Source organism: Gopherus evgoodei, chromosome 3 (assembly GCF_007399415.2).
Source record: "Gopherus evgoodei ecotype Sinaloan lineage chromosome 3, rGopEvg1_v1.p, whole genome shotgun sequence".
NCBI classification, from domain to species: Eukaryota; Metazoa; Chordata; order Testudines; family Testudinidae; genus Gopherus; species Gopherus evgoodei.
The window spans coordinates 222,005,235-222,022,800 of NC_044324.1; the positions used below are offsets into that span (position 1 = coordinate 222,005,235).

Genomic DNA, 17,566 nt, shown 5'->3' on the forward strand with positions numbered 1-17,566 from the left:
GCCCCTTGGTGACGGCGGGGCTCTGCGCTGGGCCGGGGCCGGCGCCTCCCCACCGCCGCTGCGTGCCAGGCCCAGGAATTCTCCTTCCCCGTCTCCATGGCCGAAGCCTTCAGGGAGTTCCCGCCACTGGGGGCTGATGCACAGCCCCAGGGCTGAGAGGGTCCATCACTTCCCTGCCATGGCAGGCAGCAGAGGCTGCTCCTGTGACGGCTGAAGGCCTCATGGTGGAGCCAGCCTAGCACTGTGGCTCAGGGCGGAGCAGGAGCTGAGGAGCCTCTGGCAGGAATGTAGGCCCTCATCTGCCACTCGTCCAGTCTGGTTCCCTGAGGTCCTGCCCCACTGCACTGTGTATGAGAACGGGCAGTGAACATCATGCTACATCCATTGACTGTTCTCCATGGAGTAGAGACAAGGGCCATTTCTGGTTCAGAGAACTGAGGTTTTTTTCTTCATTAAATCATAGCTTTTCTTCCACTTATCCCCATCCACAGAATGAAGGGAGGAAACTACATAACAGTGAAGTGCAAAAGACAGATAACACCCTCTTCCCTCCCCCACCTCTAGTGCTACTTCTGAGAGAAGGTGGAGAAGCCGCTGAGCCTGCAAAACAACTGGAGAGTAGAAGAGGATGCGGAGATGGGTTGTCACTCTGGTATTGAAACACAGCCAAGGGCCTACTTACTCTGCTGCAGTGCACCATAGAGTCTCCTTGAGATCCCCATCCCATAGGGACACTGGTGCACAGGAGTCAAATGATGCAGAGGTAGTCAAAGGCTGTAGAAAGAGGTACTGATCTGGACAGGTAACTGTTGGAGACATGGGTATCCGGAATGGAGGGCCACCCTGTGAGTCAGAGTCTGAAGACAAAATAGTGGGTGATGACCCCAAAGCAGTGGTAGGTGAGGTTGGACCCCCATTTTCCAGCAGATTGCTTAATATACTGGTAATGATATCTTCATCTAAACAGGGTTCTGCTAGGAAAGCCACTGTTCCAGAGTTGCCCCAGTCCTGTCCTGACCCCAGCTGGCTGTCAGTAATAGGTCGCTCAGAACACAGTGGGACAGGAGGCTCTAGCTGCACTTGCTTTGTGTACTGAGATAGGCTTTCAGCCAGGGAGTGGATCTGTTCAGCCAATACACTGATTGCCCATCTCTCTGTCTCAGGAGACTGCAACACTGCAGGGGACATGCCTGGGGACTGCCCTCCAACAGGGACTGGACAAGCATCAGTAGAAGGGCTGCTGCCAGGAGAAAGGGGAACCTCTGGGGAATACAGCGCACAAGGACTGGAGAAGGGCTGTCTGTAGGGTGACTTGTAAACACTGACGGGGCAGGATAGATTCCTCTGCCCAGCGGGTAGGACTGAGCACCCAGTCTCCTGGGAGGGTAACCCAGCTTCTACAGTGGGAGCGGGAAAGCAGGTGGTGAATGAAGGTTGTAGGGAAGCTATCAGCATCTCCTGCTGGGCATTAGGGAGCTGGCAGGGACTATAGTTGGGTACCCCCTGGTTAGGCAGTGCTGTCTCCTGTGGAAAGGGGTTTAGTGTTCTTGGCAGTGTCTTGTGCTCTTTTTCTCTGGTGTGGTGCCTTGGACTCAGTGCAGCTGCAGAGATGACTCTGTGCCATGGATTCTGGCCCTGGAGATACTGAGCTTCTTCCTCACTGTAGAAAACAAAGAATGTGTCAGGGACTGAAGTAAGCATTGAAAGAGACCTTTCTATTGACCAGCAGCCTCAAGGGGGTCAACAGGGGCTTAGGACCATGTGGGTCAAGAGTCCTAATAACCGCCCACCTCTTGGTGAAGCACCAATCCCTGAGGATGCAGTCTGTTCCTGCAGGGTTCTGGAGGCCCAGCATCAGCCTCCCAGCAGCTTACCCAGACAGGAGGAGCTTCTAGGGCAGTCTAATGGCCCCTGCCCTCAGAGACCCCTGCAGCTGGTAGCCACCACTATAAGGACCATGACACTAATACAACATTACTGATACTGATTTTGGCCTGTAGCAGTCACCATGCTTAATCTTGTTGTTTCTGTCACACTCTTGTGCTCTTCCCTCCATCTGTAACTCCCCTCTGCCCACCAGACCTCTGCCCCTCTCCATTATCTCACACCTCAAAGATTAAATTCATGGTATCTGGTGATCATCTTTTATCTGACAGTCACATTAATCTGATTTCCACTGCCCTCATCATGCTCATTCTGCTCTATGTTATATTAAGTGCTCTGCCCGCTGAGCCTTAAACAAGTGGGGAGCAGGTGGTACCTCCTTAGGGAATAGTTTAGGAAGGAGAAGGGGTTGTACCTGAGGCTAAAGTTGGTGCAGGTGATGGTCTCTCTTCCTCTCTCATACTCCTTTGATGCTATGATTTGCATCCATGCCCAGCTCAGGTCTTTGCAGAGCAGGCGAACCACTAAGTGCCGATTGCACCTCCCAGTGCCACACACTGAAATCACAAACACAGAGTGATCAGGGCTCCCATGATGGCAGTACACAGCACCTTGTCCTCTTCCCCTGGCAAGGTCACAGGCCCCATGTCATCCCCTAGCGTGGGAATGCTGTGGACAGAGCCAAAACAGGGCTTCTGCTTACTTAAGAAGGAGCTTGGTTTGGCCCAAAGGAAGAGCCCTTAACAGCATATGCATCAAATTATGTTATACTCATGGCAGTGGAACACACAAGGGCCCCAAGAGCCTAGGGATGGTAATGACAGGCACAGTATAAATGCACACATTATATGAGAGCAGAGCAAGCTGCTGGCCCAAAACCCAATGGCTGCTCCTTCCTTAGCTCATTTCTGGTAAGAATCACAGAAGAAGTGGATTTTGAAGAGGGATTGGAGGGCAGAAAGCAGTGGCCTTGCTGACAGGCTCAGGGAGAGCACTCCATACACAATAGGAGGGGCTTGGAAGATTAGATCAATGTTAGTTGTAACATAAAACAGAGTGAACTCCGCTGCTTTTCAGAACTTGCCAAAGAATATCTCATTCCCCCTATCCGTAGAGGCATTCCTAGCCTGAGCTTGGCACTCACCCAGGCTCTCATGTTGGGCAGCTGCTGATGCAACATCTGCAGGGTGTAGGAGGCTGTACCAAGACTGACCAATCAGCTCCTCCCTCCGATAGCCAAGATGATAAATGACACTGAGGAAGAACAGAAAGGAGCAGCATCTGAGTCAACATTTCTTCGAGATGCTTCTCATTGGTGGAAGGATTAGAGTAGAGAGTGTTGGCTAGGGGAAAGGACAGGCTCTCTGACGTGAGGATAAAGGGAAAGAGGTGGGGAAAACTTGCCCACTCCCAGAGTTTTGGGGCACACAGAGGCATAATCTGGTCCTTTCCTTGTTGGTGGAGGCAGGAAGAAGCAGGAGGCAACAGACCCTCTCCCCAGTGGTACTGGGTTAGGGGAAGAGGCATGCAGGGATGTGGGGGGGGGTCTATAGTTACAATGTTTGCATATCTGTTTGGTGGGCTGGCAGTGTGCATCCCAGGAGTGAGACCTGGCTCCAGCCCTGCAGAGCATGGATTGTGGCTGGCACTAGTGCTCTGGAGTGCAACTGTATTCTGAACTCTCTTGCTCTCCCAGGGACTCAGTCAAGACCATGCTAAGACAGCCACCTCTTACCTCTCTGTGACATCAGTGACCTTCATATCCAGTGTGTGCTGGCTCTGGAATGGGGCATCATAAGAAATGCCATCCCCATAGTCAGACAATTGCATGATGGGAGTGCAGAAGCCAAGGAACGTTAAGATGGAGGAGGAGGTCGTCCCATCCAGAGCGAGAAATCGGCCCCTCACTGCCACAGCCCGATTCCCTCCATATCTCACTCGAAAGGACCTGGATGTGCGCATTTCACTGACAAACACAATTTCTGCGGCAATAAAAAGTCATTGTGTAAATTGTCAGCATCTTCTAGGAAGTTACCAGCTGCTAGATCGATGGGACAAACTGCTTGATCCCAGTCTACCTCTGGTGAGGAAACTACCCAATATACCACACTGACTTTGCAGTGGGGGCAGCTTGGAGAAGAAGCCCTACCCAACCCTGGAGAAGTTACTCCTGGCAGCAAGAGACTGAATCAGGAGTAACCGTAGCACATCTCTCAGTGCTGTGCAGTCTAGATGTACTGCCTCAGCCAGTACTCATATGGGATGAACCCTGGGTAAGACATGCTTCCTGTCCTCTCCTCTCCCTTCTTAAGCAGGATTGTAAGCTAAGCATTCTGCCTGACCTCCGCGTGGAAGCAGTTTAGAAATGGCGCTGACCCTAGGGATCTCATAGGAGTCTGTTGGGCATTTCCCAGTGACTTATGGGAGTTTGATCTCTCCTTCCATAATTCTCCAAGACAACCATGAAGTACCCAGTAAGACCATTGAAATCACCCACAAGGCACTGCTAATAGGAGGTGTATTTGTACTGTGGGATAAGTAGGCAGAGGGCAGTGCAGCTGAAATGGTTTAGAACAGCCCTGATGTGGGTACATAGTGGAAGTGCACGGATTTTAAAAATGATTCAGCATGAACACACTAAGCCATGTGGATTCTGGTTCAAGAGTATACCTACCCCAGTATTCTTGGAAGATAAAATGTATTTGGGCCCCTGATAGGTACCTGTAACCTTCACTCCAGCATCTGCAGGTCTGGGTGGCAATCATTTGGATTGGTTTATCTTTTTAAAGACTGTCCTCTGGAAGGGGTTTTTCACATAGGTCACCAGAGCACAGGCTGGTACATGGACTAATCCCCCATCACACAGCCTTATGTACACTTCTGCCTCGAGCCCCATGAATAACCCAGCTGTCCCCCATGCCACGTATATCCTGTTTTGAGTCCTGCGTGGGCTTACCAGTGCCTGGCTGCTCCTGAGCCAAGTGGAGCTTCTCCTGCACGGCCTCATGTGCTGAGTCATCTAGTAGGTCGAAGATTGAGTCTCCATGGGCTAGCAACTCCACCTGGTAGGAGGGCAAAAAGAGACTTTATTAGTACAGACACAAACTGGCTCACACTGGCCTAATGCCACTGGAGTAGTTATTTATGTATCACAGCATCTAATACCACGGTCACAGCCAGGATTAGAACTCTAGAGCTCCTGTCTCCCTGTTCTGCCCTTGGGCCACCAGACCATGGGCACAGTGGTTTTGAATGCCCTGAAAAAAGTGGACAGATGATCAGAGATCTCAGCAGGAAACTATTTCAAGACTTCATGTGAGAGGATGCGTGAGAGAGGCCAGACTTCATGTGAGAGGATGTGTGAGAGAGGTCAGACTTTCAGCAGTCAGCAGACAACGTCTCATATTAACAGTGTCTCTAGGAAGCAAGTTTCCATTAAAAACAAAACCAGGTTCCTCAAACCAACACAGGTAGGAGACAACTACAAATGACCTTGAGAAACAGAACAGGGAGAAGGGATGGGTCTGACATTCCCTTTGTGAATGACAGACTGCTGAGTTCAGGAGCACAGGTTCTCTCACTCATTCATTCCTTACCTCACCTTTCTCGCCCTTACTCTCCCACTCCTGGTATTAAAACCAGGGAACCCCTCAGAGACCAACACAAATAGATCAGCTGGATGTATAAAGAAAGCTAGACAGCAGCTAAGCTGAAGCAGAGGAGCAGTCACGACCTATGCAGCAGATGGAGCTGCCACCCCAATGCACACAGCTCATAAGCAAAAATAGCCACTGCCAGAGTCCTTGGTTTCAGTCATTAACAGCCGGCAAGGACGATGGGGATGGAGGGTGGGCAGGCAACAGAGCTCAGATGGAGAGATTCCAGGTGGAGCAATGGGTGCCTAGCACCTGTAACCATGTGGATTGTCACTGTCATCCAGTTAGCGTTGATCACTACTGGCCCAGGTTCTCATTATCCTAAACCAGCCCAGAACAAAAGCCAAGCTAGCTGCTGTGTGCTGGCATGTGGTGTGGCACTGCACATGAGTAGTAACAGCTTTGTGATGGGAGCTGCCACCCCCACAGTCTATAGCTCTGCAGAGGACTCGCTGACCTGCCACTGGGGAGTGGGAACAGAGTGGGATGGTGCCTTATACCTGCAACAGTCTGAGCTTACCACAGAGAAGCCCAGGAGATGGGCCACGTTCTCAGAGATGTAGGCCAGTTTGCCATCTGCAGAGAGAGCAATGATAAACCCTGGCAATGAGGACAGCAGCTCCAGATCTGGCGTCGTGGCAGGAGCACGTTCAGATGAGCCTGCAAAACCAAAAGAGCAGCATAGAGCTTCCACAGCAGTTCCTTCTGAGTGGGACGGGCAGGAACATCAACTCGCCAAGAGAGAGGTGCCACTTGTTGGGTTGCCAAGGGGACTCCATTCCCTGCACATGCTTTGCGGCTTCCAGGCCTTTTGCCAGACTAGTGTCATTATTTCTATTATAGTAGTGCCCAGAGGCCCCAGTCAGCATCAGGGCCTTGTAGCGCTGGGTGCTGCATGTGCACACAGAGTTAGATGCAGTCCCTGCCCTGACGACAGATAGACTGGGTGTAACGCAAACAGGGAGGGGCAGGTAATGAGTAACAGTGATGGAAGCACCTCTGATGGTGTGAATGTCCTGAGTGCCAGGGTTCCCCACTTCCCATGGGAGGCTGTTCCAGGTGGCCAGACCCATCAGGCTGCAGAAGCCTTTCTTGACATTCTGCCTGCTTTTCCTAACATTTAATTCCATTGACCCTGGTTGCACCCCCTTGAAGCCCACCCCTCCTTGAGATTTCCAGCCTTTAAACACCTGTGGCTGTTACACCATGGCTTTTGTTGCACTTGTCTGAAGAAAGCCACCCTCAAATTGAGGGAACCTTTCTGGCAATGAGAGACTCAGAACTGAACATGCTGTTCCTGGTGTAGTCATGCCAGAGCAAGAGGCATGATCATCCTCTGCAATGTGATGACTCTGCAAATGCAGCCCTTGGGGAGGAAGAGAAGGGAACCAGAAAGCAGTTCGATAAGGTGTATGTCATGGTTCGTGGGAGCAATATCCATGTCCAGAGTGTGGTACGGGGAACAGCTGTTATGCACAGTATGGCTCTGCCTACCTGAAGCAGGTATGAAACCTAATGCAGTGGGAGGCTCTGGGAGCTGGAGATCAGCTCTGCAACCTACTGGGAGTGCAGAAACTCAACAGCAGGGACTACTCCTGCTTGGCTGCGAATGGGATAGCTGCAGGGCTGGATATTTACCTGGAGGAAAGAGCTGTGCCCCACGGATTTGAAGACAGACCAAAGCCATAGTGTGGAGGTAGGAGAGCCGCTCCTTCTCCTGTGCTGAGATGGGCAGCAGGGAGCGTAGGTTCTGTAGCTCAGCATTGATCTGATCCCGACGAGCCTTAGAGGCACCCTTTGTTGACCTGCAGAGAAGCAGAGTCTGTTAGAAATTGTGAGGAAGGTGGGAGTCCCTGCTCCAGGAGAGGTGCCCTGGGAAAGGGAAAAGGGTGTAATTAATTTGTTTCCCAAAGCAGATGTTACCCCAGCTGAAGAGGAAAATTGCAACAGTTTCCACTCCATGACTTCCATTAAAAAGCTACTAGGTGATGGGAAAATCTGCATCACGTTGGGCTTGGACATTCACATCCCCAGATAAATCACACAATGCCCCATTCTGAGTATTTGATCTGCACACAAGTCAGGGAGTTCTAAGCCATGGTTCCCATGACAACCATAAGCAGTCGCTCAGGGCAGATAACATGACAAAACATCAAGTTGTGCAAGGGATCACTGCGGTGGCAACCAAAGGTCCCCTCTGGATCCAGGCTTCTATCAACTCAGAACTCAGGGTGCACTAACTCTGATTTCTGCATTTAATGCAAAGCAAGTGACAAGAGGTGTGGACTAGAGGCAGATACCGGGGCCTGCCCAAAGCACGTCCCCCTTAGCCCCACCGCCTTCCCGCAAGGTGAGCACTGCAGCAAGTGGCCACGAGGTGGCACCCCAGCCACATGCAGCCCTAGGCTGCAGATGGGAACAGGAGCAGGGAGATTGGGGATACCAGGCTGTGGTATGGCTTGAATCACCAGCCCGAGGAAACGAGAGCTCAGAGACAAGGGTCTGAAGCAGTACAAGCAGGAAAGGAAGCAGCCACTCAGTGGGGCCTTCCTGCAAGTTCCCTGCTCTCTGGGGACAGGGTGCTGCCTGGAGAGCTGACATAGCTCATGTCCCTACGCTGAGCGCTGGCCTTCAGCCACATCACCACATCACTCATGGGCCAGCCTGTGGCTAGTGAGGCAGTCATGCATGCAGCATGTTTCAGCTCTGCCTTGCTGTACATTTCAGCTCGTGTCCTCAGCTCTGCCCCAGCAGATAAAGCAATCGCTTTACAAAAACATTTGAACAGGCTGAGCTTGGAATGTTATGAACCACTGACCCCCATTCACTGGGATGCCCTGTGATTACCTGCCCCCAAAACAATCGAGGGGTGCTCAGTACAGGCCAACTCCTCTCATGATTCAGATCCCCACACCAACCCCTGCCCTTGGAGAGAAGGGCTAAACCTAATCGATACTGGAAAAAGTTTGCTGGTATTGCTATTCTGGCAAACTGTCCTAGTTTCTAATGGCAAAGAGCTTTTGCCACATAGCTTAGTCTGGTTTGCTGAGTAAAGTGAGCTATCCTAGGACACGTCTTCACTGAAAATATGGAGATATACCTATATCATAGAACTGGAAGGGACTCTGAAAGGTCATTGAGTCCAGCCCTCTGCCTTCACTAGCAGGACCAAGTACTGATTTTCCCCTAGATCCCTAGGTGGCCCCCTCAAGGATTGAACTCAACCCTGGGTTTAGCAGGCCAATGTTCAAACTGCTGAGCTATCCCTCCCCCCATGTTAAAGTGCTGCCACGGCAGTGTTTTAATATGGCTTGTGTCGTCACACCCAGGGCTGGTGCAACCATTTAGGCAGACTAGGCGGTTGCCTAGGGTGCCAAGATTTGGGGCTGCCAAAAAGTGGTACCCCCCAATTTTTTTTTAAATGGTTGAGCAGCCGCTGCTGCTGGGACAGAGAGGGAGTCTGAGCTGCCGGTGGCAGCGGCCGCCGGCAGCCGAGGGCCCCCCCGGGTCAGGGTGCCACCGTGGCAGCCGGCAGCCGAGGGCCCCTCCTGGGTCAGGGTGCCACCGCGGCAGCCGGCAGCCCAGGGCCCCCCCTGGATCAGGGTGCCACCGTGGCAGCCGGCAGCCCAGGGCCCCCCCGGGTCAGCGCGTTGCCCCGGCAGCTGGCAGCCCAGGGCCCCCCCTGGGTCAGGGCGCTGCCGCGGCAGCCGGCAGCCCAGGGCCCCCCCGGGTCAGGGTGCTGCCCCGGCAGCCGGCAGCCCAGGGGGTCCCCCGGGTCAGGGCACCACCGCGGCAGCCGACAGCCCAGAGGGTCCCCCGGGTCAGGGCGCCGCCGTGGCAGCCGACAGCCCAGGGGGTCCCCTGGGTCAGGGTGCCGCCGCGGCAGCCCAGAGTTTCAGGCTGCCCACGGCGCGCTGACCCAGGGGAATCCCTGGACTGTAGGCAGAGGCTCAGAATCCCTCTCCCTCCCAGAGCAGGGGCTCCAGCCTGCGCCATTTTTCTTGTTGCCGGCGGGAGCACCGGCGACTGGGCAGAGCTGCGCAGCTCTGCTTAGGGCACGTGGCAGGAGCCCTACGAGGGCAGCGCGACACCAGGGCTTCTGGAGGAAAGCGGGGGCTGCCCCCTGGCTCAGCTTCCATGTCAGCCCCAGCAAGGGACATGGAGAAGAAAAGAGCCTCAGCGGTGGTCTGGTGGAGTGGAGGAAGAAAGAGGACCTCGATGCTCATGCGTTGGGCAAGGTAAGCAAGTGCTTCCCCACAGCTTGGCCTCAGGTGCCTGTGCTCCTGCCCCCTTGGTCCTTAGCTGGTCCCTCTGCTTCTCCCCTTGTGCCTGGATGGCTGGAGAGAACAGCAGCCTGCAGAGCTGAGCTGCCCCAGTGCCCCCAGGCACGCCTCTGACCCCATCCCCCCCACAGCCCTGACCCCCAGCTCCGAGCCCAGTCCCTCTGAGCTGGAAACCCCCTCACCCCATCCCCCCCACAGCCCTGACCCCCAGCTCCGAGCCAGTCCCTCTGAGCTGGAAACCCCCTCACCCCATCCCCCCTACAGCCCTGACCCCCAGCTCCGAGCCCAGTCTCTCTGAGCTGGAAACCCCCTGACCCCATCCTCCCCACAGCCCTGACCCCCAGCTGACAGATAGTGTCCCTAACACAGTTAATGCTCTTTGCATCCTCTTGACTCTCCCAGTTTCTGTGGCCAGTGGTGAGCGAAGCTTCTCGAAGCTCAAATTGATAAAAACATACATGCGAACATCAATGTTGCAACAAAGACTTGTTGGGCTATCTACCTTGTCACTAGAACATGACATTGCTCACAGCATTGACTTGGAGGAACTTGTTTCTAAATTTGCTAAACTTAAAGTGCAGAAACATAAATTCTAAATTATAACATGTTACTCTGTGACTGTGTATTGTCTATAATGTATGTGACTTTGGGGGGGCGGGGGGCGCAAGATGGAAGTTTCGCCCAGGGCGCAAAATATGCTTGCACCGGCCCTGGTCGCACCTCCATGAGGGGCATAGCTCCCAGTGCTGGTGCACTGTCTACACTAGCACTTTACAGCGCTGAAACTAGCAGCGCTCAGAAGTGTGTTTTTTCACACCCCTGAGCGAGAAAGTTGCAGCGCTGTGAAGTACCAGTGTAGACAAGCCTCCAGTCAAAGGAGTTTTATGCCACTGTATCTATACCAGGGCTTTGCCCAGCATAGAAATGTTGCCACAAAAAATCCCACCCCTAACCAGCACTGCTGCACCAGCAAAAGCCTCTAGTGTCATCCTGTCCTCAGAGGAGTGTGGCTCAGAGCAAGTCTGCCTGAGAAGCTCCCAGGCCAAGCCTTTCTGACTACAGCTGGGCACAAAGGGACAATACACTTGGCAGAATATCCTGAAGAAGCAAATAGGAGATTGCGGGGGAGAGGGGGACACAACTCCCTAGATACAGTGAGGTTGGCTTTGGTTCTAGGAACACAAATAGAGGCATAGGCTGCCACAGGACCTTTGTGTCATGGTTTGGTAGCTCTGCCCTCTCCATTGGGGTATGACAGCGAAGAGAAAGATCCATCTACAACCTGGGAAAGTGCCCAATCAGCGAGACTCCAAAGGGGCAGGACACTCCAAAGGGGCAGGGACAAGAACTAATGCTCTTTAACTTAGCCCACAATCTGTCTGCAGTCCATGACTCCTACTTGCCTCCACAGCCTCCTCACTGCTCTCCCCACGCCCCTCTTCGCCTAACTGCTAACACTCTAGTTCACTGCACCATGAGCGCAGATACAGTCAGAGCCTCATTTCATAGCCTTCACTCCCGTCCCCCTGACTCACATGTAAGGCTAAGGGGGCAGGGCAGGGCAGGAGGAAGCTGGCCAAGGGTGATGCCCTTTGATTCTACAGGATCAGAGAGTGCAGTAAAGAATGCCAACATCCAGACCCACAGCATGTAATGGGACAGCATGTCCATCCGGGTAAAGGAGAGAAGAGGGAGCAGGATGGTCTCTGACCTGAACGGCTTTGAAGTGCTGGGCTCCATCCCACTCCTCCCTCGGGGGTGGCTCATTTTCCTCAGCGGCCTGCTGCAGTGGGCACAGAAGATGGTCATTTTCCTGGCCTGCATGAAGACATGGTCACATCAGAGGGGCAGGGCTGGGGACAGTCTGCTCCCTCTGGAGAGCAGCACTGGGGAGAGAAGCCGAGGGGTTGCTGTTGGGGGGAAGGAGCAGCCATTCTTGGTCTCTTTCCCTGAAGCCTGGCTCCAGGTGGCATGGATGAATCCAATAGCAGGAGACATCCCCCATGTAGCAGGAAGCTGCCCCAGAGCTGGCTCTGCTTTTAGGGGGTCACTAACACACCAGCTCCTCACTGGGTGGAGGGAAAGGCCTGGGCTCTGGCAGGACCCCATGGGATGAGGGGAGGCTGAACCCCTGCACACATAACTGGGGCTAAGAGCCCCACTCATGGGCTGTCTGAATCTGGCAAAGTGCCTCTTACCTCCTTCCCCTCTGGCTCAGTCTGAACCCGCTGACCCCCTCCTGCACTGACCCTCCTTTTGTATTCCCCTTCCTGGGGCGAATGGGGGCCTGAGCCAGGCCAAACAGGATAAAATTACCTCTTGTGACGCAATTCTAAACAGCTCTGGGCTATTTTTAGAAAGCAGACTTCTAAAAATAACCCTCCACAGCCTGGCTGCAATCTGATAGGGGAAGCAATAAAAGGAAGCCTGGCTCTTTAAAACAAACCTGTCAGCTCAGCAGGAGAGGGAGGGCTGGGGCATTGGAAAGAGAGGTCAGTCAGTCACCCCTCACCCCCTGCTCTCCTGGTGTGATGAAGGCACTGGCTGTCTTCTTGTCATCTATCTCATTTGGACCCACCATACATAAGGCCCAAGATGGGCCCAGCCAGTCAGTTCAGTCCCAAACACTTCATTGGCAGCCCAGGAAATGTGTTTTTTTCTGCAAAATGTATGAGACACACTAAGCCTGGGGATTGCTGTGGGAGCAGACTCTGGCGTGCCAGCTTGGGGTTTAATCCGGCTGTTCCCAGCTTTGGGATGGTCTGCAGTGCAAGGCTGCCCCTTTTCTCCCGGTGTGGAGAGATTTTCTCCCAATGTCTCTCCCACTGGGGAACCAGCAGCAGCTGCATCATCTCCTGCTGGAGAACTGGCACCTGTGACTGGAGCCTTCCTACTGGCCCCTACTCCCATTGTGGGTTGGCACTCAGCATCTCCCCATGGGAGAACAGATCTGCCACTGGTAGCAAATGCACCTCCTCCCTCCCCCAAAACAGTCACCCAGAGAAATAGGCGCCAGAACAGCTCGGAAATGTTCCCAGGGCACTGGCTGCCTAATGACAGCTTTGCTCTGTGGCACAGCACAGGGCAAAAGAATCAGGTTCCTACACCGTCAACTCAGCACAGGCCCCAGGGTGCCCAGTGCCAGCTGAAAGCAGGGGTCTGAAAGTGACACAAGAAGGCACCACTCCACACCGGTTTATGGCAGAGAATGAAGGGGATAAAATATACAACTTAGCTCCCACTGCCATGCCCACACCCAGCTCTGCTCCTGCAGGACACTCGCAAAGGGCAGTGACCCATATTCCAGCACACTGGGAAGTTGAAGTCAATGATGGAGACACTCCAATATAGCCCTGGCTGCAGAGACAATGGCATAGGAGCTTATGATACAGGTCTTATCGGAGAAGGTTAAAGACAGTAATTGCCAGAACCCTAGACAGCCTCTGTCATCCCACTGCTCTTTATATAATTCACAGGCTGGAACTGCCTCCCCCGCCTCGAGTGTGGCACCAACATTATTAATAGTACACAGCAGCAGCACACCAGGGCTCAGGACATGAAGAGAGGGATAAGCCCAAATTCAGTTGTAACTAAAAGGGGACATACTTGAGTTGAAATCTGGCCAGGACACCCAGATTAACTCCGCAACACTTACTAAGTGCCATGGGATCTTTACTAGCTAGGCGTGCTCAGGGCCGCAGCTTTATATTTCATAGGAAAGACAGCACCCCTGCAGCCTTCTGCGGCACTGGCTTCAGGAGAGTCTTGGAGTCACCCATCCCCTGGATTTTCCCTAGGTCTCCCATGCGTGCATTGAACAAGTCCTACCCTGGGGGAGAGCCGGTCAGATCAGAGCCCGACGTGGTCTGGGTGCATTTGGGGGAACTGCTATTAATTGGGCCTTAGCCCATATGCCCCTTAGAAAGTGGTTTTACCACTGACAGCTGGTTTTAGGTTAGTCTGGCTCTGGTATTTTTGAAGTGCCTGTTGCCATGGCACCCACCAGACCGGAACCAGGTGCAGATCTACCTTGACTCACCTCCTCTGAAGTAAGCTGGGGAGGGTGGAGTGGAGATGGGTGGGAGAGGCCTGGCAGATTATTAGCAGGGCACAATGGTACAGTGGAACTACTTTCCACAGCAACTCTCTATTGCCGTGAACTACCGCACTTAAAATCTCCATTCCTGTAATGCCAGGTAGGGGGAGAGGAAATGTATTTGGGGGTTTTTCGCTGCCCTAGAGGAGGCCAGCTCCCCTCCCCAGACCTTGTCTTTCCTGCTGTTTTTGAGGTACTTGGCTCTGAGCCTCCTTCCCCGCTATGTGTCCCAGAAGAGTGACCCTGGGGCCAGCTCCAGGGGCTCATCTCTCCAGCTGTGTGCAGTGCAGTTGCTGTTCTCCAGGCAGCCCTCACAGCTGGGCCACCCTGTGCCCTAGCTTGAAGCCAGCCCTCAGCTCTGTCTCCCCAGCCCCATGGAGCAGCACAGGGAGCATGTGCTGGAATTCAGTTGACTCTCCTCAGGGAGAAGCTGGGGAATGGGTGTGGGCAGGTCCCAGCAGAGCAGGGAAACTGGGAAGCGAAGAGCCAGTGCCTCAAGCAGAGAACCAGAGATTCCAGGGTGAAATGCTGAATTCTGGGGCATCTTGGGAAAATGCCCAATTCGCCAGAGATGGAGTCTGAGCCGGCAGGACCCTGAGTGAAATCAAGTGCCAGTTCACACCTCTCAGAACTGCTGTCTCAGGCTCTCTACAGACTCAGGCAGGCAGCACTGCATTGGTTACACTCGGGTCACTTCCATGAGGTTCTCTTCACAGCATAAGGGCCAGAAACGTATGTTTAAAATGGACAGATTCTGGAGTCCAAAACTGCAGCAATGCCCCAGCCCTGTGGCATTCTAGCCCTGGCCATTAGGAACAGACTCTTCAGTGCCACCTCAGGCTACTTGGAGCGGGGATTAAAGGGTGTGGTGGGGGCAGAGCAGGATTGCTCCTGCTGTCTAGGAGCTAGAGCTTTATGCACCAAGGCAATTTAATGTTAAGGTTTCCTGTGACAGGTCCCTCCTTCCCTGCAGTTGATTTCACAGCTCACTAGCAGCAAGCCTCTTACTGTGCAGTTTAAAGGATGCCCTCTTCTGGGCCACTGTTCCTACTTACTCCTTCCCCCAACACTCCCCTCACCAGCTTCTCCCTCTCTTTGGCAGCGAGACCCTTTAGGTGACTTATTGCATCCCCCTTCAGTGTCAGCTATTGGTGAGGAAGCCAGGCTAGCTTCTCCCATGGTCCTTCCTTAGAACCAAACCCAAAGTGTTCCCAGTACCGTGTGTGGTGGTAGGTACCAGGCTCTATCCTCCTCTCCCATAGCAAATGCACCTACCCACCCTCTACTTCTGAGACATCCTACCAGCCTTTGTATTCAGCTACTTCAGTACTGAATACTGCTCCCCTTTCATTGTAAGGCGTCACCACTATCTGAATGAAAGCTCCTCTCCGGGACACTCCTGCACTGCCCTCCAGGCTGCAGTCCGACTTCTCCCTCTCCAGCCTATTCACTCTTCTCCACCTGCCCACTTTCTCCAGCCCAGATAATGGGACTGCTTCCTTCTTTTGCGCACAGGTCCGAGAGGCACTCCTCTTTGTGGCTGCTCTCTCCTTTGTGTTGGGAAGTTATTTCCTTAAGGGACTGGATGACCTCAGTGCAGTGACAAGAGAAGGTAGGAAGGAAAAATGAGCTTCTCTTCCCCTGTAACATCCACCACCACGTTCACACATGCTGCTAGCATCAGCAGGACCACAGTGACTCCTCCCTGGCCCCCTCTGCCTGTGGTGACCAAGTCAGCATGTGACCTCAGCCAGATCCCCTTGGCTGAATCTTGACAGCCAGCTCTCTTGGATTCCTTTCTGTTTGCCTTTGCCAACCCCAACCCTTAGCCAGTCCTGACCCTGAACTCTTTCTTCATACTCCTCCTGGGTCTATGACTTCTCATCCTTAACACAACCCCCGTTAGCCTGGCCTCAGGCCCACCTCTGCTGTTATCCTCTTGCCTTCACTATGACAATTCCCTTCTCTATGGCAGCCCAAAGATGCTACTACTGTTACCTTCTCAGGTGTATGTGGAAGCATCCCTCCCCCATCAAATCCCTCCCCCACCCCTCTCATATCAGGGGACAGTGCAAAGGAATTTTTAAAACCCTTATCTCCTTCCCCAATCTGTCTAGCACAGACCTCTTCTCTGCCCCTCACCTTCTCACTAAGAGACCTTTCTCTGCAGCTCCTGCCATGTGGATCAGCTCCTCTGTCCCTCCCCACTCTTCAAGTCTCACCTGAAAACCTTACACTTGCTTGTAATCCTCTCTTCACTGATTAGCAGCCTCATTATTGGCCACAAAGGCCTTTGCACCAGGATTGTCTGGTGTACAGTGTGCTGTCTCCTACCTCAAATCATGCCAGCTCAAGAATTACACTCTCTTCCCCCCACAGGACTGCAATGGCCCCAGCAGTCCCTTCTCCAAACAATGGTTCGCCCAGACATACCAGACAATGCAGCATTGGGCTTGTTTTAAATATTTATAGAAATCAAAGCTGCTGTTTTACACTGGAGCTGGGCAGTGGCACCGCAGCCCCTGGGCCAGCCCCTCCCGTCAGGCACAGATCAGTCTATTCCACTCAGGCTTGTGTGCAAGTGTAAAATGCAGAGAAGCCCCTCTCTCGCCTGCCCTGACAGGCTGGGATCTTCAGCCTCAGCACCCCAATTACAGCTGAGACCCTGGCACCAGTAGGAGTCCACGCCACCATAAGGCATTGCTGGACTAACAGACGTAGGTCCCAGGGGTCTCTCTGGACACTCCCTGTGGAGGGTGAATTCTGCCAAGTTTGGAGTGGGCAGGACCAAGCCCACATGCCAGCAGTAGCCGTAGAGGGTTGTGCAAGAGAAGCTGGCCTAGAAAGTCAGTTCAGCCACTGGGATTGGTGATCAGGGCACAGAGTGGCTGGGCAGGGAGAACAGCAGAGCCATGCAGAGTCTGTGCTGCTCCAGCTAGTAATCCTGGAGAGGTGAAGCACATGCTGCTCCTGCAGCCAGCTAGTACTGAGCATTTGTTAATCCAGTGGGGCTGCACAGGGAGGTGCAGCAGAGAGAGATAGGCTGCTGTTGCCAGCAATGAGAGTAGAAACAATTGGCTTCTTCCTCCTTGGAGCCTGCTACCCCGTTCTGCCTGCACACTGACCTGTGCCAAGTTCCAGCCAGGGACACAGGCGAGAACAGCATGGTGAGGGCACAAGGAAGCAGGTGACAGGAGGAACAAATCCTTTGGGGGAAGAACTTGAGCACAGGGCCCTTTCCTGAAGAGGATAAAAATCCATGCAGACACATTGAGATGGCAGCTCAGTCTGCACGGCAGGGCAGAGGGCAAGGAGAGGCAGAGAGGGGACTGGGTGGCAGGATTATCCGTGGGAGGAAAGGATGGGGCGGCTGATGTTGCTGTTTGTTGTCATTGCTGTAAGCTCCCATCTGCAAAAAACAAGATGCCTTAGAAAGAGACAGACCGAGGTTTCCAGCTTCCCCCATCGAGTTCCAGCCCTCATCCCCACCAGGCCTGGGTCCTGGGCATTTCCCGCCCCCTCAGTTTGGCCCTAGTGGAACAGTAATAGATACATGTAATAGCCAGAGTCCCAAATCAGCCTCACTACCAGCCTGCAAGATAGAAAAGCAGTTTCCCTCCACTAACGCTAAGAGGCCCCCAAACCCC

At 53.4% G+C, this 17,566-nt stretch overlaps 2 protein-coding genes across 3 annotated transcripts in view; both read right to left on the bottom strand.

Annotated features, from left to right (window-relative positions):
• Positions 1–33: 33 nt before the first annotated feature.
• Positions 34–16,424, bottom strand: LOC115649309 (neuronal PAS domain-containing protein 4-like). The gene is made up of 9 exons (XM_030558173.1): positions 16,353–16,424; positions 11,535–11,641; positions 7,179–7,345; positions 6,061–6,200; positions 4,841–4,946; positions 3,620–3,866; positions 3,029–3,138; positions 2,300–2,441; positions 34–1,660 (listed from the first exon to the last, which is right to left on the bottom strand). Exons 1-9 carry the CDS (start codon positions 16,365–16,367, stop codon positions 679–681), a joined length of 2,016 nt encoding a protein of 671 aa, XP_030414033.1. The 5' UTR covers positions 16,368–16,424; the 3' UTR covers positions 34–678.
• The window catches only part of KLHDC3 (kelch domain containing 3), a 36,467-nt gene continuing 35,272 nt past the window's right edge, over positions 16,372–17,566 (bottom strand). For both annotated transcript variants that reach the window (XM_030558177.1, XM_030558176.1), the window contains exon 11: positions 16,372–17,328. In XM_030558177.1, the coding sequence (XP_030414037.1) occupies positions 17,262–17,328 (67 nt within the window). In that variant the 3' untranslated portion in view covers positions 16,372–17,261. The remainder of the gene's footprint in view (positions 17,329–17,566) is intronic.

What these genes read in the sequence shown, in the direction of transcription:
- LOC115649309 (XM_030558173.1), bottom strand. An exon ending in AGCACTTCAAAGCCGTTCAG is followed by an intron (nt 7,346 to 11,534) that starts GTCAGAGACCAT and finishes GCTTCTCTGCAG; the next exon opens with GTCAACAAAGGGTGCCTCTA. An exon ending in TGCACCAACTTTAGCCTCAG is followed by an intron (nt 1,661 to 2,299) that starts GTACAACCCCTT and finishes TGTTTTCTACAG; the next exon opens with TGAGGAAGAAGCTCAGTATC.